Source organism: Tupaia chinensis, unplaced genomic scaffold, assembly GCF_000334495.1.
Source record: "Tupaia chinensis unplaced genomic scaffold, TupChi_1.0 Scaffold000429_1, whole genome shotgun sequence".
Taxonomy (NCBI): Eukaryota; Metazoa; Chordata; class Mammalia; order Scandentia; family Tupaiidae; genus Tupaia; species Tupaia belangeri.
The window spans coordinates 5,624,203-5,647,198 of NW_006159934.1; the positions used below are offsets into that span (position 1 = coordinate 5,624,203).

General features: G+C 43.9%; 1 protein-coding gene across 2 annotated transcripts in view; it reads left to right on the plus strand.

Moving 5' to 3' along the window:
- Positions 1 to 22,996, plus strand: part of GALNT17 (polypeptide N-acetylgalactosaminyltransferase 17) — a 486,325-nt gene that overhangs the window by 439,178 nt on the left and 24,151 nt on the right. For both annotated transcript variants that reach the window (XM_006155012.2, XM_006155011.1), the window contains 3 exons: positions 3,173 to 3,358; positions 7,321 to 7,458; positions 15,830 to 15,925. In XM_006155012.2, coding sequence (XP_006155074.1) covers positions 3,173 to 3,358; positions 7,321 to 7,458; positions 15,830 to 15,925 — 420 coding nt within the window. The remainder of the gene's footprint in view (positions 1 to 3,172; positions 3,359 to 7,320; positions 7,459 to 15,829; positions 15,926 to 22,996) is intronic.

Genomic DNA, 22,996 nt, shown 5'->3' on the forward strand with positions numbered 1-22,996 from the left:
TGGGGTTGCCGGTCTCTTCCCCTGCCTTCCTCTTCACTCTCTCAATCATGGAAGAAATAAATAAACTTAACCAATATGCCCTTAAAGACTCTCTAGAATGATGGAAATGTAATCCCACTCATTGACATTCATGTGTCATAGTCATCCTCTTCCAGGGTATCAATTTTCAGGAATCAGAAGGGTGGTGCCCTGCCTCAGATTTTCCAGCCCTCAAAGTTTTGTGACAGTCTCTTTTTCCCTCTCTCTCTCTCTCTCTCACCCAGAGGCATGGGTAGAGAGATTATTCTTCAAGGAAGGCATTTAGGTAAGTCTTTTGGCCCAATGAATGATGCTTCTGTATATCTAGTTGTACAGCAAGAAACCTAGAGTGATTTTTAACCCTCTTTCTCCTTCTCAACCCTATTATCAATTACCTCAGGGCCAACCCCATAGCCTAGTGGTTAAGGAAACCAGATCCCACATGGCCAACCACAGTTTGAATCCCAGCTCCTGTGGCTTGAAAAATATGCCAGATGAGACAGGATGGAGAAATTGAGGAGAAGGGATTGTGGCATGACCACAGACCATTAGGGGTGCTTTTTCCATCTCCCACTTTCTTTCTTTCTCTCTCAAGTACACTTGCCCTATGGCAATTAAAAATAATGAATTAAGACCCCTGAAATAAAAATTAAAATCTTTGGTTACATCTCTACCTCTATTCTATTACCCTAGCCAAAGCTACCAATTTTTCTCCCCCAGATAATTGCAAAACCCTCTTGTTTTCTCTGTCTCTGCTTTTCCTGGTGCCGATCTGTTCCCCATACTTGAGCCAGAGTGATCTTTTGAAACCCAAATCCTTCAGTGGCTTCTCACGTAGAACAAAGAACAATTTCCTCCACATGACTTATAGATACTTGCCTTGTGCAGACCCTGCCTTCCCCTCCAATTTCATTTTATACTCTATTCTCTTCCACTCCTACTTCCTTAGTCTGCTTTTTAAAAGTTTACTTGTTTAGAGAGTGGGTTGGCGCACCCTCAATAGGATTTTCATGCCATGATCCACTCCCAGCCTCAGCCAGCCTGGATCACAAGCATGCATGTATGCATGCATGCATGCTCACACCTGGGACCTTTTCATGTGGGTCCAACCCTACAAGGCTGCAATATTGCATTACTGCCACCATCTGATCCTGAGTCCAGTTTCTTGACCTCTGCTCTCTTGGCTGTCATCAGCCACTGGAAAACTTCCTATATACTCCTTGTCACTTGGAGCTGCCCAGGCGCTCTGCCTGAAATCCCCACAGCCAGCTCAGAGTAAAGGCCTTGGTACTTGAGAGTCACTCGGTTCCAGATGCCCCCAGTGTCCCTGCTGCCATATGGCTTTGTATAGTAGGAGGCTTTGACTCTGAGGGTATTATTGATGCCACTGCAGATCCACTGAGTTTCCCTAGAGCTTGCATATACCCCCTATTCCTGCCCCATGGGACCTTCCACTGTTCCCCTCACTTACTCTGGTTACTATGCAGGAAAGAGGTGCCAGCCAGATCCCTGGAGCAAGGCACAAGGTCATGGCTGAGGGAGAGCTGAGGGCAGTTCCTTGGGCCAACTCTCCCTGAATGGAGTCAGTAATGGCTGATTTGCTGCTGTAGCCTGTGCTTGGGGCTGGGGTTCTGCCTCCTCCACTTCCTAACTGTGGGATTGTGAACAGTTTACTCCACTTCTTTGACCCTCAGTTTCCCCATCAGTGAAGCAAATGAGGTTGTTGGTGTTTGGTGCTTGGCTGTAATCAGTTGGCTGATCCTGGGGTCTGGAGCAGGCAGAGGGGACACTCACCTCTCTTGGGGGGAGGGCTTGTAGAAGTGGAGTTTGGGGAAAGGAGGCTCAGAACCACTTCAGGGTTAGACTCCCTATCAGGGCCCAAGGGCGGCTGGGTTTGTCACCTGTATCCACTGTGTATGCATGTATATGCGCACAGTGTGTTGCATCTTTTTATTTTCTTCCTTCTTTTTTTTTTAATTTTAGCTTTGAACCTTCTCTTCTCTATGATATTTCCAGAGTGGTTTTTTGCAGCTTGAGCGTTCTTTGATGTCATTTCTGTCTCTCACAATGCGTGCTGCTGCTTGTTCTCACTTACAACTCTAAATCTAGTCTGAGTCACTATAGGTGTCAAGCTGAGGTGTGGACCAAGGCCAGGCAGGTGGGATGACAACAGGAATGCACTCCAGGTGGTGGTGGTGTTACAGACCTCCAGGCCAACAGCAGACTTCTGGGCCAGCACCAGCCCTGGTGATTCACTCTGGGTTTGCTGGACCTACCTGACATGGACTTTCAAAATATCTGACAGCCCAGGAGCCTCTTGCTTTCTCCCAGCTCTACAGGAAGAGCCAAGAAGCTCTGAATGAATGACCAGTGGGTGTGCCTGCTGATGTTCACACTCCAGAGTGCAGGACAGGAAGCCAGCATCCCTGCGATACAAGATAGACACATGTTGAGCCTTCCAGCACAGAACACTATCTCCTTCCACTTACTTCAGAGGCTGGCATGTGTCACAGGTCCAGGCTGGCTCCTCTGCCCTCCAACCTCCACTCCACTGCCCTTTCTCATAGGCTTTTGCTGAGGCCCAACCTACACCTACTTCTGAGATCCTCATTTAGTGACTGGTCCTCACAGAGCTCTGCTATTCTTTTATCCATTCTTGTGGGCTCCTTCAAAATGTAATTCATCCCTGAATCTTTATTTCTCTATCTTTCTATGAATTTACCCATCTATTTATTTTATAACAGCTTTGTCAAGATACTAATATATCATTAGAATTCACTCATTTAAAGTGTACCACTCAATGTGCTATATATATTTTTTTTTCAACAAGGTGTGTAAAGCTTATCACAACCAATATTTGATTGTGGGCCAAATATTTTGGGTCTACCCTGTAGTCTAGTGGTTAAAGGAGCTAGAGCCCATGTGGATTAAATGTTTGAGAGTTGTTGTTGTTGTTGTTTTTTTTAATCTTCATGGATTTCAAAAATGTTTTTGCACCAAAATAAACTCGTAGTTCAATTCAGTTTTTCCATGAATGTTCGGCAGTCTACTCAGTCATGGTAAGTCAGCTGAACCATTGCTTTTGGGCCTGGGAATGAGGGTTGTGCTTTCTTAGCCTTTCTGTGCCAGGCTGATGAACTCTTTGTGCCAACAGGTATGGCTCTGTGGAGGCAGCATGGAGGTCCTTCCTTGCTCACGGGTGGCCCATATTGAGAGGAAGAAGAAGCCGTATAACAGCAACATCGGCTTCTACACCAAAAGGAATGCTCTCCGGGTTGCCGAGGTCTGGATGGATGATTACAAGTCTCATGTGTACATCGCTTGGAACCTGCCACTGGAGGTAGGCTCAACAGCCTTCCCCACCACTCCAGACAACAATCCTTACTGTCTGGTAGATCGTGCATCCCTTTAACAAGCTGCTGATTCCTCCCCAGAAAGATGCTCATACTTGGAGAAGTCTGAATGCACTTTGAGGAAATTCACAGATATCTGAGCTTTAGAACCCTTGCTTTAAACTGGGACTGGCACAATGGAAATCCCTAAATCTACTTAGACAGATAGAGGGTCTTACTATGTTAATCCCGGTCTTATTAATCTGGCTGTTCTGCTCCTGAACATACATGGTGTCCAGAAGGTTCTTGCCCAACGTTTTTGGCACCAGACCCCTCATCCACGCCTACTGTGTGCCCTCCCATGGCACTCCAGCTGCCGCCAGCATATGCCCCTGCTGTATGCCAAATCCCTTGACTCTTCACCTCTCCTGCACATCCTGTTCAGAATATAGCCCAGGAGAATTCTCATGTCGCCACACCCCCAAAGTGGTTGTGCACTAGGTCTGTTGGAATCCAGCTCTGCCACTTAATTGCTGTGAGATCTGGAGCAGACCCACCCTTCTCTGTGCCATCTTTTCCTTGGCTATAAAGGTATTATAGGAGGGTTAGGCGAAATAAGAGAGCTAATACACGTGATGTACTTGGTGTAGCACCTCCCACAGAATGCATTGTCCAGCAGCCCCAAGGGATGACCTGTGCCCTCAGCCAGAGCACCTGTAGATGTCCAAGCCATAACCTTGTGATTCAGGAGGCTACAACCCAGAACAACAGAAATATACTTGTATGCAGATAAAGTTTATGGAGAAAGAGCATAGAAGCAAAGAAAATCTCTTATTTTTGTTATGATTTTTTAAAATACCATTCTAGGGACCAGCAATTGGTATAATGCCTATGTTGCTGGACTCTCATGTAGTCAACCACAGTTCTAGTCCCGGACGCAGCAGCTTAAACTCACACTGGGCATGTGTGCTTGTGTGCCAGATCCCAAGAGGAGAATGGAGAAGGGATTGTGGCGTGGCCATTCCCCCTGTGGGGGGGGGGTGATTTCTTGCTTTCTGTCTCTCTGTCTCTCTCTGTCTTTTTGGCGAGTGCACGTGCCCTATAGCAAAAACCTCTCCAAAAAAATAATAAAATACCATTCTAAAGGATTTTTTTAAACCTGTATAACCTCAGAGCACTTTATATTGGGTCACTGGGAAAGTCATGACATATTTTTCTGTTTTTATGCAAAAGTGTGTCATGACTTTTTGATGACTCAGTAGTTATTAGAGGAGACTTCAAAATAATCATGAAAACTATGGAACTAAAGTAAGCATTTATTTTACTACTAAAATAATCCATGCATAGTTTTTTCATAATATGCATGTTCCATGAACTTTTAAAGACCCCTACATACAAATGGCTTTTACACATTATTATGTAAAGATAGGTCATATTCGTTGAGCTCTTACTATATCCCAAGTAGCGTTAAGTTCCTTATCTGCACTATCTCAGTGGTCCCTAACCTTTTTGGCTCCAGGCACAAGTTTAATGGAGGACAGGGAAGGATGGTTTCAGGGTAGTTCAAGCATGTTACATTTGTTGTGTACTTCATTTCTATCATTATTACATTATAATATATAATTAAATAATTATCCATCTCACTATATTCCAGTATTTGCAGCCACCCCCCAGCACTAGCATCACTGCCTCAGCTCCACCTGAAGTCATCAGGCATTAGATTTTCATAAGGAGTGTGCAACTTAGTTCCTTCACATACACAGTTCATAACAGAGTTTGTGCTTCTGTGAGAAGCTAATGCTGTCACTGATCTGACAGGAGGTGGAGCTTACGTAGAAATGTGAATGATGGGGGGGAGGTGACTGTAAATACAGATTGCTCACCTCTCACTTACCTCCTGCTGTGTGGCCCAGGGATGGGGGATTCCTGCAATATCTCATTTCATTCCTGTAACAACCTCATGACATAAAACATGTCTTACAGTTTTCTCATTTGTAAAACATCAGTTGTTAATACTTACTTCAGAGGGCTCAGTGAAGATACAATGAGGCTTATAACAGAGCTTAGTAAGTATTAAGTGTTCAATAAACGCTGGCTTGATATGAATCTATTATGATATCCACTGTACAGATGAGGAAACTGAAGCTCTGTGAAGTTATAAGTGACTTAGATTACATTTCTACACATAGTACGTGGGCAGGGTTGTGAACTCAGGTCTTCATTCAACTCTGCCCACAGCCCTGTGAAGTCAGTAGAACAAATGTTCTCATTCTTATTACTGCTCTACAGAGAAGGAGTTGTGACCTAGAATGTTGGCATGACTCACAGTCACAGAACTCAGGTCCCCTGACTCTAGCTGTACTCTTTCTTTGTTATTGCAGACAGCCTCTGTTTCCTAATAGCAGTAGTATCTACTACGCATTTTTTAAATGTCTGTTTTCCTTAATCATGCTAAATCTATAGAATAGTTATATATTACTGCTCAGATTTGCCTTTGAATTGTAATAAGTTTGACAGTTAAAGGATTTTTGGCCCAGGCTGGTGGTGTAGTTGGTAACATACTGGACTACAGTGCTGGAAGCCACATGGCTAACTGTGGGTTCAGATCCCCCACCCTGTTGACCTGAAATATGCCAAGTATGCATGCACGAGCCCCAAATCCTGATGAACTAGGGGGCTGAGGGAGGAGGATCATAGTGTGGCAAGATCCTGTTTAGGATGCTTCTCTCCTCTTTCCCCCTCTCCTCGCCTTCACCCCATGTGTGCATCCAAGCATTCTCTATCATGAGTAAAATAAATAAAAACTTCTTTTTTTAAAAAAAAAGGTATTTTCCTTTAAGATGACTATTTGACTGCTGAAGAAATCTTAATGAAATAATTTTAACTCTTCTCCTGGGCCACCAAAATACCGCCTGGCTGTCTGTCATAAGAGCAAGCATCCTGTCTCCGCTGCTCCACGGCCATCTTATGGCAGAGTCTGTGGAGTCGTATTTCAGATACTTTATTTTCCCCTGTCAGCACACAGCAGCCCATTACAGGTTCATTTCTGTAAAAGCAGAGTGAATTATTCATTAGAACATCATTACAAGCTTTGCAATGGAAAATTATTTTCACTTCTGCATATAATGAACTTCACAAAGAGCCAACAAAGAAGGAAATTATACATGTATAGAAAAGAAAGGCAAGAGGTGGTTATAGACATTTATTTTCTCATCTTAATCAAATAATTCCTCTAATAATTGGCCTGATAGTTTCTAAGGAAATGTAGAAAGGAAGGAGCTGGGGATCTAGGTCATCAAGATCAGTGTGTCCCAGGAGCCCTTTCACACAGCAAAAGGAGGATGGGCAACCTGTCTGGGGGCTTCGTGCTACATGGTCCTAGCTGCACTCAGGGAACAAGATTTAGAACCTGGGTCTGGATGACCGAAGTAGATCTTCTTAAACTGACCTTCTGAGTAAGCATATAGGGCATCTTAGTCCACTATGGAGTTGCTAACAGGAACACCTGAGACTAGATAATTTATAAGGAATAAAGGTTTATTTGGCTTTACACTTTTGGTGGCTGAAAAGTCCAGTGGATGGGCCTCAAGCTGGTCCTTGGTGCTATATCATAGCATGGTTGATGGAAGCAGGGGATGGTGACTGCGTGCAGACAGACCTGAAGGCAGTCACCTTCCTTTTATAATAGCCTAATCTCACATGGTAGAAAGCATTGATCCATTCATCAGGGTGGTGCTTCCATGATCCAATCACTGCCCACTAAGCCTCTATTCTTACAGGTCTCACCATCTCCCAATGCCATTACACTGGGGACCAAATTCAGAAACCATGAACCTTTGGGGAGACAACCAAACTGTGTCACTGGGTTTAAGCTCTTCTCTCTGAAAGTTTCCCTAAAAGTGACTTCACCCACATGCCTTTCTGTATGAGCTCCAGTCACTAACACCCCTTTGCTTCTCTCTACTTCCAGAATCCAGGAATTGACATAGGCGATGTCTCTGAAAGAAGGGCATTGAGGAAAAGTTTGAAGTGTAAGAATTTCCAGTGGTACCTGGACCATGTTTACCCAGAAATGAGGAGATACAATAATACCATTGCATATGGGGAGGTAATTAAGACTGTGCTTGTTCTTGACTTGGATTGTTCTTCAATGTTGTGGATTGCTTTGCTGGGAGAACAGAGTCATTTGTTCATGAGTGTTTTGGAGAAGTGTATTCCCTTGCAGCAGGATTCCCACCAACTGGTAGGGCAGTGGGGACAACAGGAATAAATGCTATGATGGGGGCGTGGAGAAAAGGCTGTGACAGCCTTCTCTGCCTGAAGCATATAGAACATAGTGAGTTCCATTTGGGACATTTTGACTTTGAGACCCTTGGAAACTTATAAGTGGAGACATTAAGCTGGAAATTGGGTGTAAAGAGAGGTAGGGCCTAGAGCCATCTATTACTTAGTGCTGTGGTCCAGGGCCACTTGTCATGACAGAAAGGAAGGAAATGGTCATCTCAGACTTTTTAATAATGAGATAATGTCACCTTTCTAAGCATTAAAATAAACTGATATTTTCTCTATGACAAATGCTATAAATATGCATTTTAGAATATATTAAAAGTAGGGCCAGCAGATGGCATGGTGGTTAAGGTGCTGGACTTCTACATTACCAACTGCAGTTTGAGTCCCAGACCTGGCAGACCCTCCCTCACTATCTTTCTCTCTCTCTGGTCAAATTTAAAAAATAAATGTGAATAAATAATTCTTAAAAAAAAGTCCTAGACTTTAAAGAAAATAATATATTAAAATTATAATGGTAATGAACATAGATTACTTTCAGTATGCCAGGCACCATCCCAAGTTCTCTTCAAATATGAATTTATTTCAGCTTCACTTTATGAAATAGTAGTAGTATTTCCATTTTATTGATAGAAAGCTGAGATGTAGAGAAATTAAATTACTTGTAATCACTGTTCTAGTCTGTTCTATTCTTAATAACAAAATAACTGAATCTGATTTATTCAGTTCATAATTAGGTAATCTAAGGTCAAGGAGCTACATCTGGGGTTCCCAGGGTGTCACATGCGAGAAAATAGAAGCCCTGAAGTCATATCTATGAGTCTGTATCATGTTCTTATTCCTTCTCCTTATAAACCCACCAGGAGTCAAGAATGCCCTGATACCCTTAATTCTGATCTCCTTCTAAAGACCCAACCTCTCAGCACCATAATTGGATTATGTTTTCACCCCCTTAATCCCATCACAGCCAAATTTCAGCATGTGAATTTTAGGGGGACATTCAAACTATAGTGGTCACAGATCTATGAGTCATGAAGCTATAATTGGACAAAGATATTCTGACACCAGATATAATGCATTTAATATATGGTCTTCTTTATTGCATATATGTGCATATGTGCACACATGTGTATCAACAAACACACATACACTTTTTTTTACTAAAATCATGATGCCTAAAATGCATAATAATTTGAAATTTTACTCAATAATAAACAGAATATTTTCCTATGCCATTAACCATTTTTTTCTGCAACATTATCGATGGCTGCATATGGTACAACTTCTTGTGTATGCTGTGTTTTGCTTGAGAATGTAAACATTTGTGTTGTTTCCACTTTTTTTTCTTTCTTTTGCCAGAAGGTGCATGCACTTGTAGAGAGAGAGACAAAGTGGGAAAGTACCCCCCCCCATAGGGGACAGTTGTGCCACGATCTCTTCTCCTCCCTATCTCAGTCCTTTCAGGGTCTGGGCCATGCACACACATGCATCCAGGGTATTTTCAAGCTGCCAGGTCTGGGACTTGGCCACGTGGGATCCAGTCATCTTAACCACCCTGCTACCAGCTAGCCTATTGTTTCCAATTTTTAAATATCATAAGTACTGTTGCTGAGAGCATCCTTACATATAAGCACTTGTGTGTCTACCGTGTTACTTCCTTGCAGTGCCTGTTTGAAGGTGGGATTGGTGATGCAGTTAGAGTCAGGCCTGGAAACAGTGAGCTGCTGCTCTCACCTGGCAGAGACTCCCCACTGGCTCTGCAATTTGATTTTCTTCCTATGACTGGCTGGGACTCCCTGTGACTATTAGGCTGAAGCTAAGAGCACTCCTTTTGAGTTCAGTGTTTACATTTTTCTACAACTGTGGATTTTCCTATTCTTTACCTGTTGTCTTTTGTGGAAAGTAAAACAATCATAGGTTAAATAATCAGTGTGCGAAGTGGTGACCCTGCTGAGCTGGAATTTGGAATAGGATGCTCCTTCCTTACAGAGACAACCCCCTGTAGTGGCTAGGGATGTGTGAAGACCCTGGAGCTAACCTGATGAATTAAAATCCTAGCGGGCTGTTACCAAGAGCACGGCTCCTCTTGGCTCCAGTTCCTTCATCTATAAAATAGGAGAAATGAAAGTGCCTACTCCTTAGGATTGTTGAGGGGATAAAAGGAGCTGTGGCAAGTAGAGTTTTTGCAGTAGTAGTTAGTTAGTAATAGTACCTACTAATTTGGTAGTAGTAGTAATTAGGTAGTAGTAGTTACTACTAGGTACTACTACTATTAACTAACTGCTAACTAGTACCTTGTCTTTTCTTTAAAATTAAACTATTTCTTCTTTTTTGTTGTTGTTTTTGTTCTCAAAGTAAGATCAAGTGTGAAGGAGGCATGGAAAAGCAATGGGCAGTGAATGGATTGTTCCTAAAACAACTGGATAAATGGCCTAGCTCTCTGGAAAAGCAAACAATTTAGATTCTTCCAGTTCACCATACACCAAACTATATTTCAGATGGACTATAGCATTCCATGAAAGAAAAGAAACCATAAAACAAGCATATGAAAATAAAGATGAATCTCATCTCTGAACAGGGAAGGGCTTTCTAAGAATGAAACCTGCGGCAGGAAATGCAAAGGAAATGGAACATGGATCTGAGCTCATAATTAGTAAAGTAACCTATACATCAACTAAACAGGGACATAATATGCCAAACTGGGAGCATGTCTGCCAGGAATCCTATACATGAACAGATAATGCCATAATACATAATAAGCTCAGCAAATTGATTTAAATTAAAAAAAATTCTACTATACCAAGTGCATGCACACACACGTAGGTGGTGGGGAGAGGTAAAAAGAGTCAGAAAAAGCACCTTTAATAGGGTCTACTTACCCTCCAGTGCCCTTTCCCCAGCCCTGCAGTTTCTCAGGGTCCTGGGCACCCATGCACACACCTCTTTCAGGCTGACCTGGATCCGAATTGCGCTTGCCATGTGTCTTCCAGCACTGCAGGGCACTAGCTTTCCTGCTGTGCCACAATGGCTGGGCCTAAATTACAAATTTGATTTAAATAACAAAATAAAATGCCCCAAAAGAAAAAATACAAAATACATGGCTACACACAAGAAAATATAAATGTCTGCAAAACACATGATAATTTTTAAAATTTATTTCCTAATCAAAGAAATTAAAATAAAACTTTGAATACATTGAGGTAGCATTACATTTTTCTTGCTCCTAAATGAACAAAGATTCATTTTGGGAATGTATGTTGGTACTCTGCTGGCAAGGCCTTGGTAGTATGAAAAATCACATATCCTCCGGTGAAAGTGCAAATTGAAACAAGGTTTTTAAAAAGCAATTTGAATCACATGTATTAAAAAGCCTAATGATAGTCATACTTTCTTCTCCACTCTTATCCCAAGCAAATAATCTGAAATAGGGACAGAGCTTTGAGAGTAAAATTGTTCAGCTCAGTAATTTTATTTTTTGGAGCAAACATTTTTGAATTTAACTTGAAGATTAGTTAAATATAATAGAGTAATGGTTTGAAAAATTTTGTAGTCCTTCCAAATAGTGTGTACAAAAAAACTCCATGACATCAGACAAATATTGATACTGTAATGCTTAAGAGGAAGACGTCAGGATGATGAAACCAGATTAGCTCTAGCAGGTGAGCGGGTGAGAGAATTGCAGGGGGAAGAGGAGGAGATGGTTTCAGTCACCTTGGGTAGTGGGGCAGCAGGCAGTTTTTGTGTGAGTACGCTGTCATGATTTCCCATTTTTCCACTAGTTATGTGAACATTTTTAAATTAGAAGAAAGGTAGTCATTAAAAGAGCAACAGGAGCCAGAGGGTGGTGTAACAGTAATGCAGCTGGACCCATGGAAAGCTGGCATCCTGGAGCCTCCCTGCACAAGGCAGGAGACCTGGGCAGCTTGTGGTCTAGGCTGGTTGAGTCTCAGGGCTGTCATGGTGTCACTCTCTCTCTAGTGCTGCATCTCAGGGAAGACATAAATAAATTAACAAGAAGAAAGAAAGAGAAACAGAGGGAGGGAAGGGAGGGGAAGGGAGTGAAAGGAAGAAGAAAGAAAGGGCAGAAAGGAGGGAGAGGGAGGAAAAAAAAAAGATAAAGGAAGAAGGAAGTAAAGAAAGAAAAGACTCAGCCTTTGGGGGGGTCACAGTAATACAAGTCCCTGGCTTGCAAGGCTGAAAGCCTCATTGCTGGCTATGGGCTCAGATCCCTGGAGTGGCCTGAAAACACACTGGACATTTGTGCAGGTATCCAGAATTCTGAGGAGGAGCTGAAGCGCTGGGAAAAAGGGATCATTGCATGATGAGGCCCTGTTGAGGGGGTCTATCTCTCTCTGTCTCTCTCTCATGCACATGTGCTCTCTACTAGGAAGAGAAGAAGGGAAGGAGGGGAAAAAAGAAAGGGAGCAAGGGATGGAGGGAGGAAGGGAGGAAAGGAAATGGGAAAATGCTATTAATAACAGAAGATGGTCAGGGCTTCTGTACATGGTTTCACAGTCTGTGCACTGCACAACTCCAGTGGCTGCCATTTACATCAGCAGCATATAGTTGATGTCCCTGGAGTTGTACACTGGGGTGACCTTAGAGGAAACAGAAATCATACTCTGAGATTTTTTGAGAAAGACTTTTATTTCTACAAGTTTTCTCCTTTTGAAAAATAATAAATTCAAGACCAGCAGATGATGTAATGATTACTCCCACACGGCCAACCTCAGTTCGAATCCCAGACCTGCAGGCTTAAAACTCATATCAGGTACATGTGCATGCAAAATCCCAAGAGGAGAATGGAGGAGAAGGGATTGCAGCATGACCATCTCCCTCCGGAGGGGGCAGGGGGGCGCGGGTGTGTGTGCAGATTTCTTACTTTCTGTCCTTCTGTCTCTCTCTCTGGCAAGCACACATGCCCTATAGCAAAACTCTCTCTAAAATAGTAATAATAATAATAGTGATAATAATAACATATCTTTTAAAAGAAATATGAAGACTAAAATAAAACTTACTCTAAATCCTAATCCCCAGAAATAATCAGTGTTAGCACTTTAGGGCATTTGCTTCTCTGATTCCTTCTCTACCTACCGAGCTCACCAAATGCCAAAATACATTTCAGATGGACTACAGCATTAAATAAAAGAACTAAACCAAGCAAATTCAACATTTGCCATTATGTGTACAACTCTATGCTTCATGTTATGTTTTAGACACAGCCATATCCCAAAGCAGTGAAAAAAGAGAGAGGGGAAAGTAGGTATCGCACTCGACCTACCATTTGTATGTTTCATTTTTCATTGACAAATCTCTTTGTTTTTCCACGAAGTTTTTGAAGGCCCCTCATACATGTACAACATAATAATATAGACCAAAAATCCATGTTGCCACAACCAGGGTGAGAGGCCGAACTTCATCTGCATCATTTCCGTGTATGTTTCTTAATGTTTAGTTCAGGAGTCACCTTCTCTCGGCAGTGGTCTCTGAGCCCTCAGGTGGAGTTGAGGACATTCTCTTTGTTGGCCCCAGAGCATGTCAATCATTGCACGAGCTCATCCTGCTTCTTTCTGTCCAGCCCAGAGGCCAATTCAGGACAGGGACTGTCTTGTTTATCTTTGTGTTTGTTAAACTTAGCACCAGGCCTTCAATAAATATTTATTAAATTACTGGGTGATAGATTCGATTGCACACACACTAGAAGCAGAATTTAAAAGCATAGCAGTCTGAAATCATTACGTGGAACAAATATGTCCTAAAAACATTAATGTCCTTAATATGTAAAGAGCTCTTACAAATCTATAATGAAACCACTTAAGATCCCAGTGGGGAAATAAACAGACAATTCCCAGAAAGGGAAATGATTACTAAACATAAAACATTCCATTGTACGGTTAATAGTAAATTTATGCAAACAAGATATCTTTCATTGTCTCTCAAAACAGTAATATTTTTAGATGCTGAAACTCAGGACAGATATATATATATATATTTACCTACAAATGTATTTGCCTTTTAGGTGGGAGTATAAATTAGTCAGATCTTCCTAAAAATGGAACATCAGGGTCCTGATACCCCTTGGTACTATAGTTCCAGTTCTAGGATCCCATTCTTGAGAAAATCTGAAATAGGAACTACATTTTATGCATCAAGTTACTCATCACAGACAAAACTGAACAAAATTAAATTGCTCAAAAATTGAAAATTTTAACTGTTGTGTGAAAAGATGGTAAACAATCATTATTTTCTTCTGTATTTTCCAAAGTGTCTCAATGAGATGGCATTATTTTTATAATCTTTAAAAAGATATTAAGGGACCAGGCAGATGACATAATGGTAACATTGCTGGACTCCCACATAGCTGACCACAGTTCAAGTCCCAGACCTGGTGGCCTGAAATACGCCAGGCTCATGTGTGTGTGTGTGCCCAAATTCCCAAGAGGAAGTTGGAGGAGAAGAAATTGTGATGTGACCATACCCTCTAGTTGGGAGATTTCTTACTTTCTGTCTCTCTATCTCTCTCTGTCTCACTGGTGAGTATATGTACCCTATAGCAAAAAATTCTCAAAAAAAAAAAAAGATGTTAAAATAATTAAAGTTCTGGGGCTGGCAGGTGGCATGGTAGTTAAGGGCACTGGACTCCCATATGATTGACCTTGGTTCTGGTTCCAGTCCCGGATTTAGTGACTGGTTTTCTCTCTCTTTCTCTCTCTCTCTCTCTCTCTCTCTCACTGTGTCCTTCTCTGATCAAATTAAAATAAATAAATAAAGTTAAATAAAATAGTTCTTTTAAAAAAAAACAACTAAAGTTCTGCTTAGTTGTTGAAGCCTAGATACAATTTGGGCACACAAAGAGCAGAGTGCCCCTTTTCCTCTTTTCTTTATTTACTTCTGGTTAGTTTGGTTCCCATGAGAATATAATCTGGAGGGGACCAACCGTACATGAGAAAACCAGCAACATTGCCTTTTTCCCACTTGTTGAGATCATAGGGTGATGGCTAGGATGAATAGCAATATGGAGTCACAGTGCACCTGGAGGTCTGAATTAGACCGTTCTTACACACCCTAAGACACCTGCCTAGGTCCAGGAGTGTTGCTTGGGGACTTTTGTGTCTTTCCTCACTGGTGTACCCCAAACACCTAGGGTGGTGCCTGGCACAGAATAGGCATTCAGTAAATAAATGTTGCCACAGCCTTTCATGATGGCAAGGTTTTTATTTGCTTTTTTGTGCCTCTATGCCAGAACTGACCTGAGAAGCTAACCTATGATTCCCAAGGTTATTAAAAACAGAGTTAGGGAACCAGCCAATGGCATGATGGTTAAGGCAGCTGAATCCCACATGGCTGATGGCAAGCTTTGAGTCCCAGACCCAGCAGCTTGAAAAACACACCAGGCACATATGCATGCATGCCCAAAATCCCAAAAGGGAAACTGGGGGAGAATAGGTTGTGGCATGATGATCCCTGTGGAGTGTGCTTTGTTACTTTCTCTCTGTCTCTGTCACTCTGGTGAGAGCATACACCCTCTAGCAAAAACAAACCAACGAACAAAAATGAGAACAGTGTTGAAGTTGGCCTCTGGCCTGGTGGTTAAGGGAGTTGGGTCCCACACAGCCAACCATGTGATTTGAATCCTGGCCCCAGTGGCTTAAAAAACACACTGGACTCATATGTGTTCATACCCCAACTACCAACAAGATGGAGAAATAGTGAAGGGGTTTCAGTGTGACTATGCCCTGTCTCTCCTCTCTCTGTCTCTCTGTCTCTTTCTGGCAAGCATATGAGCCCTCTGGCAAAAATAATTTTTAAAAAATTGTTGTGCAGAGGCCCACTTGGATTTGTTTATACATTTTAGTCCCCACTCTGAGGTGACTTTTAGCCTCAGATCTGGGTAAGCAATGTTCTTATATCCAGAAATTCCCTAAGATTCTCCTTTTTGCTAGGGATGGAGGAGCTCTGAGAGGGCCACACAGGACATAGCAGAGGGTAGCACCCTGCCACCCACTGGGAGACTTTGTCCTCTCGTTACAGTGTTCACTTCACAGATTGGAGCTTTGGTGCCAGGGTAGGGGCAGTGGATTAGTGGCCTTCCCAGCTTGAAGTCAGAAGCAGGGCATGGTGGGACAGTGAGACTCATGGTGGGACCTCTACTGGATGACCTCTGATGGGTGATGTTTTGCCTATTCCTACAGCTTCGCAACAACAAGGCAAAAGATGTCTGCTTGGACCAGGGGCCACTGGAGAACCACACAGCCATACTGTATCCGTGCCACGGCTGGGGCCCACAGGTAGGAGCTCATCTCTGACCACACAGGAAATAAAGTCACTGGCCCACGGGGGCCTCGTGGGATTTCTGTAAGTTTCTGTTGCCCTCTCCTTTGTTAGCTGTTACTTTGTTGGAGATTTAACAAGTGGATAGGAGGCTTTGTGGTTGTTCTCTGAAGAGGCTAGAGGAAAGATTCATCTACACAGATATTAAGAGGATCAGTGTACACGTTCATACTGAAAGGTCAATGGGAGTAACTGCAAAGGCTTTTGCTGATATGCAGATACGTACCACATGTGTCTCTGCTGTCATTGTAACCAAACATACCTCCTCACAACTTCGGGACAGGATTAGCAGAGTCCCTCCCCGAGAACCTGATTGCCGTGTCCATCCTGAAAGACCATTGTTAGCGTGAGCTTGGTGGGAAGTCGTGTGGACTGTAAGGGCTGCTCTGAGAGCGTTGTCCTGACTGGGAAGCAGGAAACTATTTGCAGGAGCATTTCAGAGAACACACAAGATAACTTGAAAAGGGCAGAGCTATTTACCAACAAGTGAAAATAGGACCTTGACGAATGAATTTCCTTTGACTAGCCTCGTGCTAGCCAGCAGTGTGTGTGCATGTGTGTGTGTACACAAAGAGCTTAGCAGAAACTCTCTCTGATTGGGAGAAAATACATCCAAAATTGTCACTAGTCTTGATATTCACAAAATTTCAAAACATTACATGCAGCAGTAGTAGCACAAGGCGGGCTACAATCCGGAATACATTTATGTCAATCCCAGAGGAACACTCTAGGGCTGGTTTCTGAATCAGGCTCATAGATTCTCTCTCTGGGTCTCCGTGTGTACATTACAAAATGAAGGTCCTGGATAAGATGCCCTGCGAGCTCCTGGCATCTCCTTCATGCTCTATGAACATACACATCACATGCAAAGTCATGCTTATCAGTCACACACACCTGCCCTATCACACACGCCCTGCACACATCAGGGCTCATGGGTTTTCTCTCCCCATAGCAGTTTGGCTTTCCTATGAGACTGGCTTCTGGAAAGAGAAGAACGTGTTCCCTTATATCTTGGCAGGTGGTTCTCCTAACCCAGTTTCTCAGCCTCCCTCTGAAGGGGGATGAGCAATGCCAGACAGGTTACTGGTCAAATCTGGAGTCCTTTGTTTCTTGCAACAAGTCTGGGAGGTAGGAGCCAGTCTGAAGAAATTGAGGCATGGAGGGCCAAACACCTGTGAGCAAAGCCACCTGGAGCTCAGGCCCTTTAGTGCAACCAAGGCAATTTTGATCCAAATAAAACACATTTAATTCAAGAATACTGGGATCAGCAGTTGGCGTAATGGCTATGTCGCTGAACTCCCATGTAGCTGACCGCAGTTCAAGTCCCAGACCCAGTGGCTTAAACTCACACTAGGCCTGTGTGCGTCCATGACCAAGATCCCGAGAGAATGGGAGAAAAGGGATTGCAGCATGGCCATCCCCCCTGCAAGGTGACTTCTTACTTTCTGTCTCTCTCTGTCTTTCTGGTGAGCGCACGCATCCTATAGCAAAAACTTCTCAAAAAAAAGTAAATAAAAGAATATTTATTGAACCCTACCATCTCCTACAACTGACTGAAAGTACCTATGGGGAGCAGGAGAATAATCAGGAAGCCCTGACCCACTCCCCTCCCTTTGGGGCAACTTTAGTGCTCCTTTTGGGAAAAGGCAATACATACTAAAGAATCTAGCCCAGGCCTTCTTCCACCCTTCCCTTCATTCATTCCATAAGTACAACGTGGTCACAGTTGTGTACAAGCAGTTGATCAGATGCAATCCCTTCTCCCACATGGTTTACATGTGAGGAGGAGAGTCAGATAAAGGCAGGAAACCTCCAGCAGAGTAAGTATAGTCCAAGGTGCTGGGCACTGGCAGGTGGAAGGTGGCCCAGCCTGACAATGGCTGAGAATACAAGATGAAGGGAAGGGTAGGAGATGAGGCAAAAGAGAGGTGGAGATGCAGAGGCCAGACAGTGGCATGAGAGTAAAACACCAGCAAGGCTGACGTGGGAAGGTTATATGTTGATATCTGGAGACCTCCCTGATTTTACCCGGTACACCTGTGCCATGATCAGGGCTGGCTGATTCTAGGGTGAACTGCAGCTTGAGGGCCCTGTTGGGGCCTGTCTCTATATCTCTCTCACTTGTGGAAAAAATAAATGAATAAAGTAAAAAAAAAAAATTAAAAGATGGAGAGGATAGACCATGTGATAGTCCTGCGGAGCCATGCTCTGGGCACAGGTACTCACTCTGCACGCCCAGTGGAACCATCTGTAATGCTGTGAAACTCCAACTCCCGAGCCCACCCCGAGTCTCTAAATCAGGAGGTTGGGTGGGACCTGAGATTTTGTATCTCTAACAAGTTCCCAGATGACTCTGAGGAGTTAGGAGCTGATCCTGAGGGCACTGGGGAGCCACTGAGGGCCTTGCCTGGGGGGGTGATATGTTTGCACTGAGAATGGACAGCGCCAGAAGGGCTTAGCTAAGAGGCTATATCTTGGAATAGGGCATGTGAAAAACCAGTAGCCCAAGTAGTTGGGCGAAGACGGCAGGGACAGGGAGATGGAGACTGTGGTGCCGGGCCAGGAGGACCTGAAGGAAAGGAATACAGATCCCCATACCACCTTCCAGGAAGCCCTCAGCCTCTGGCTCAGGCAGTAGGAGGCTGGACACAGCCTGGCCGAGTTCACGTCTGACCCAATGCTACAGCTCCCTGTCACTTTAGGAAATGTCAGGAGTGACTTTCAGATCCCTTAACTCCCAGGCTATTCTTCCCAGTCTTCTGAGTAGGTAACTTTGAAACTGAGTACTTAATAACTGACATGATAGGGACATCCCATTTAAACATTCGCATAATCAAAACCTAGCCTCAGAAAGCCACCTTCTCCTGGGAAAGAGAAAAGGAGTAAAGATGGCTGAATTAATATTTCCCAGATCTGAAGGCTTCCCTGTGTAGCTCGAAGTGATTGATATTTACTTTGGGTATTTCAGGGAAAAGGTTTTGTTGTGGTGGTTGAAGTTTATTTATTTACCGATACCATGAGAGACAGAGACAAAGAGACCAAGACAGAGAGACAGGTACCCTCGACAGGGTCTTCATGCCGTTATTTACCCTAGCCTCAGACAGTCCAGATCGCCTGGCATGCACAGGGAGGCCTCAGGATACAAACCCAGGACTTTTCCATGTGGGTGACCCTAAAGACCTACTCAATTTGTCCCCAGGCAGAACCCAGACTCCAAGTTGCCATTCTGCTAGAGCTTAGTGGTATTAGCAGCACAGGATCAGGGCCTTGGTTGGGAAATAAACAGAATTATCTGCCCCCAGTTGCATCTGCACACAGAACTTTCCAAGTGCACACGCCTGCCATTTAGTTAGTTACGGAACAACACAGGCCAAATTAGGCACCTCTAGGATGAACACCTAGAAGGTGGCCCTAGTTACTTTCCATCCTGATTTTATTTTGGTTTTGCTATAGGTTGTGTGCACTCACTAGGGACACAGAAAAAGACAGAAATCACCCTCTAGAGGGGATGGCCACACAGCAATCCCTTCTCCATTCTCCTCCTGGAATTTTGGGGGTGTGTGTTTCTCAAGCCACTGGGTTTAGGACTCCAGTGGCAAAGTTGGCTATGTGAGATCCAGCCGCCTTAACCGCCACATCACTGGCTAGTCCTCACTGATTTTTCAAAATAAATCTCGTGTTGTTTTCTGTTCTGCCACACGTTTGGAATCAGAGTGTATCTTTGGCTTGACTCTCCAGCTGCTGGGCTGTCCCTCCACTAGCTCATCAGCCACCTCCCTTCCCTTCCCAAAATGCTCCCTGTAGGCAGAGTTCTGTCCCTCCCAAGCACCAGGTACGTTCCTTGGCATCTTGTTAAATCTGTTCCTAAGTGCCTCAGGCAGCTGAGACTGAATCAGAGCTCCTACAACCAGGCAACTCCCAGAAGAAGGAATTGGTGTTCCACGGACATTGTTAGCTTAATTAATGGACTCAATGTTGTAATTTATTATCCAACAGCAATTAAACAGAGATAAAATAGGCACTGAGGAGGGTAATTTCCTGTCTCGCAGCATGTGTTTGTCAACAAGATGGAAACAATTCCTGGCCACTCCGAGAGCCTGCTCCCTCCAAGGGTCTGTGAGCAAGCTTAGGACTAGCCTCGGTTTTGTCTGGTTACAAATTTGGATTAGACAAACATCTACATATTTTTTGAGCCCAAGTTTTATTTAAAGATAGAATATCAGACTGACTCCATTGTGCTGCAGGAATGTGGTGCTCAAGGGAAGTTGGATCCCACATGGCAACGCAGTTCAAATCCCCAGCCTGGTCAGCTTCAAACACACAGGGCATCTGTGAGTTCCTGTGATCTGACAGGCTGGAGGACTGGAGAAAGGAGATCATGGCATGACCAGACTGTGTACATGTGTGCTTTCACATACACACACATGTACACTGTCACAAATAAGTGAAAACAAATGAATAAAGACAAGATGGTAAGGACACAGCAGCAGCCCTTGGTGCCAGCTTGAACACACTGGGAGCGGGAAGTCTTGTCTAAGGAGGTCGTGGACCCTTATTCCAGTAGCAGGCTGTTGCCTTTCTAGGCCCACATTCAGAATGGGTCTCTGAGTTAGAGCAGCCTCAGGAAAACTTCATCTTCTCCCAGGGTTATTGGCCATGGGATCAGCCTCTCCCAGACACTTCCTGCTGCACTTGCAGCTCAACCAGTCAACCTTCTCCAGTTAGAGCCTCCGAAGTCTCTCCAGCGGCAAAGGTGCGATCAGGAAAGGAGAAGGGGGAAAATGCTGTTGATAAGACCCAGGTCTGTTTTTAGCGACATGCTTAATCCTCCCAATGACCCTGCCTGTTAGGTAAGAACATCTCCCCACTCTCTTTTCACTAATGAGAGTCATGAGATTCCAGGGGACAATGGCAATTTTCAAAGGAAGTCTGTGACTCTGAGTCTTGGATACTTTGCACACCCTCTGGTGAATTCTGGGGAGCATCTCTCACATCATTGAGATATTCTCTAGCCAAAGCTGATCATGGTAGAAAGACTCAAAATCCTTGAAGTAAGCATGGAAGAATGCTGCGCAGGTGGGATGTAGGAGACAGGGGAGTAGAAGGCACGTGAAGGGAAAGGTAACATGGTTGGCTGGGGCAGGAGGTTTAGGGAAGCCAGTAAGGGCAGAGTGCGGAGAACCCTGAGCACCAGGATGGAGGGCTGGGGTTGCCAGTATCTCCAGCATGGTCCATGGACACTGTGAACATGGAGAAGGTGGACCAGGGCTAGTTCCCAAGTCCAGCCCCAAACCCAGTGAAGGAGGGCTGGGATTCTGCAGGTTAACGAATATCTCCAGGTGCTTTTCCTTCAAGCAACAAGGATGTATTGAGCACCTATTATGCTCAAGGCTATTTGTTAATAGATCACAGACAGGGATCATGTATCCCAGTTTTCCCAGGAGAGGCATAATTCATGCTTTATGTCTTGGATAATTTTTTTTTAATTTTTAGTGCCATCTCAGTGTTTATATAATTTTTATGGTAAAATTTGTCCTTTATAACGGACAGTTTTGCAAGTTTGGACAACACTGTGATCAAGTGGTCACATCCTATAAAAATTTGAAACACAGGGTTAGGTACTGATGCAGCAGTAACACATGAGAAGGTCCCAAGTTCACATCCCAGGATCTCTATGCATGACAGGTACACACATGTGTGCCCATGATCCAAGCTGACTGATATTGAGGGTGGATTGAGGCATCAAGACCCTGTTAGGGTGCCTGTCTCCCTCCCACATGCATGCTCTATCTCTCTGAAAAAATAAATAAATAAAAAAGATATATAGCCCTTCTGTCAACCCTCCTAAACTGCCACAAATCCCCTTATAGTTCTTCCCTCTCTCTGACACCGGCTCTTTTTATACATATTAACCTTGAGGACCAGCTTAACTGGGAGTGTTCATGGGAGTCGCCTGTATGCTTGCATATGTGCAAATCGGTAACCTCCCCGTGGATGTGATACATCGTCCTCCCCGAGCTGAGGGTCACAGCTCCTCAGCAGTCCATGAGCAGGACATGACCAGCAAAGTGTTCTGCATGTAGAAGCCCTGGAGATTTGAAGACTCACGCTCAGAAACAGCTACTAGCTACAGTGATGTGCTTGCAAGGTGAGACGCGCACTGTGGAAAGGAACCCAGGGTGTCAGTCCCTGTTTGAAGGGTGTTGGGCTCTGATCTAAGGACCTTTTTGATTTGACAGGCTCAGGGGATAGTATTAGCGATCTGTCCCCTGTTTGTTCTCTTTGTCAATACGTTTTCCTCCTCCTCTTCCTTCTTTTCTGAGAGGCTCACTCTCCTTCCCTCAGTTAATTCATCACCAGAAAGACAGATGAGGATTCTTTTATCCCATAATTAAATTTAATCTGATCTTGGACTCATTCTCTGATGGCTTCATCTTTTAAGTGATACATCATCTAAACACCTTGTCACGATGATGCATTGTGCCAATAAGGCACGAGTGCCCCGCTGGAGTGACATGGCTCCGGTGAGCTATTAGCATGTGCAAGGCACACCTAGTCTTGGGAAACACAGATGCAAATGACATCTAGCAGCCTCCTGGCTTTCCAAAATGATCATGTCGGTGTTGGGGCTCAGGAGACAGAGTCCTTAAGAGCACATTGAAATTAACACTAAAAGAAGATAGCTTTGTCCCTGAAATCAAACCTATGATTCTGGGAACATGCCTGCCCTATTGGGTAGAAAGTAAATTCAGGAATCCCTTCCCAACCATGGGAAGCCTATTCCTGGAAAGCACTGTGGCATCAACAGAGGGGAACTTTGGCCCTTCTGGGAAAACAGCTGGGCACTGAGGACAGGTTCTTTCTATGCTAAGCGAGTCCGCTATCCACATAAAAGAAAAACAGAAAGCAGGTGAACAAATACTCATGCTCCTTTACACATCTGGAATTCGGCACTGTGGAGCATCTCTATGCTCATTTCCATTTCCCATCTACTATGCAATCTTTAAAAACCCTCCTTCTGCATTCCA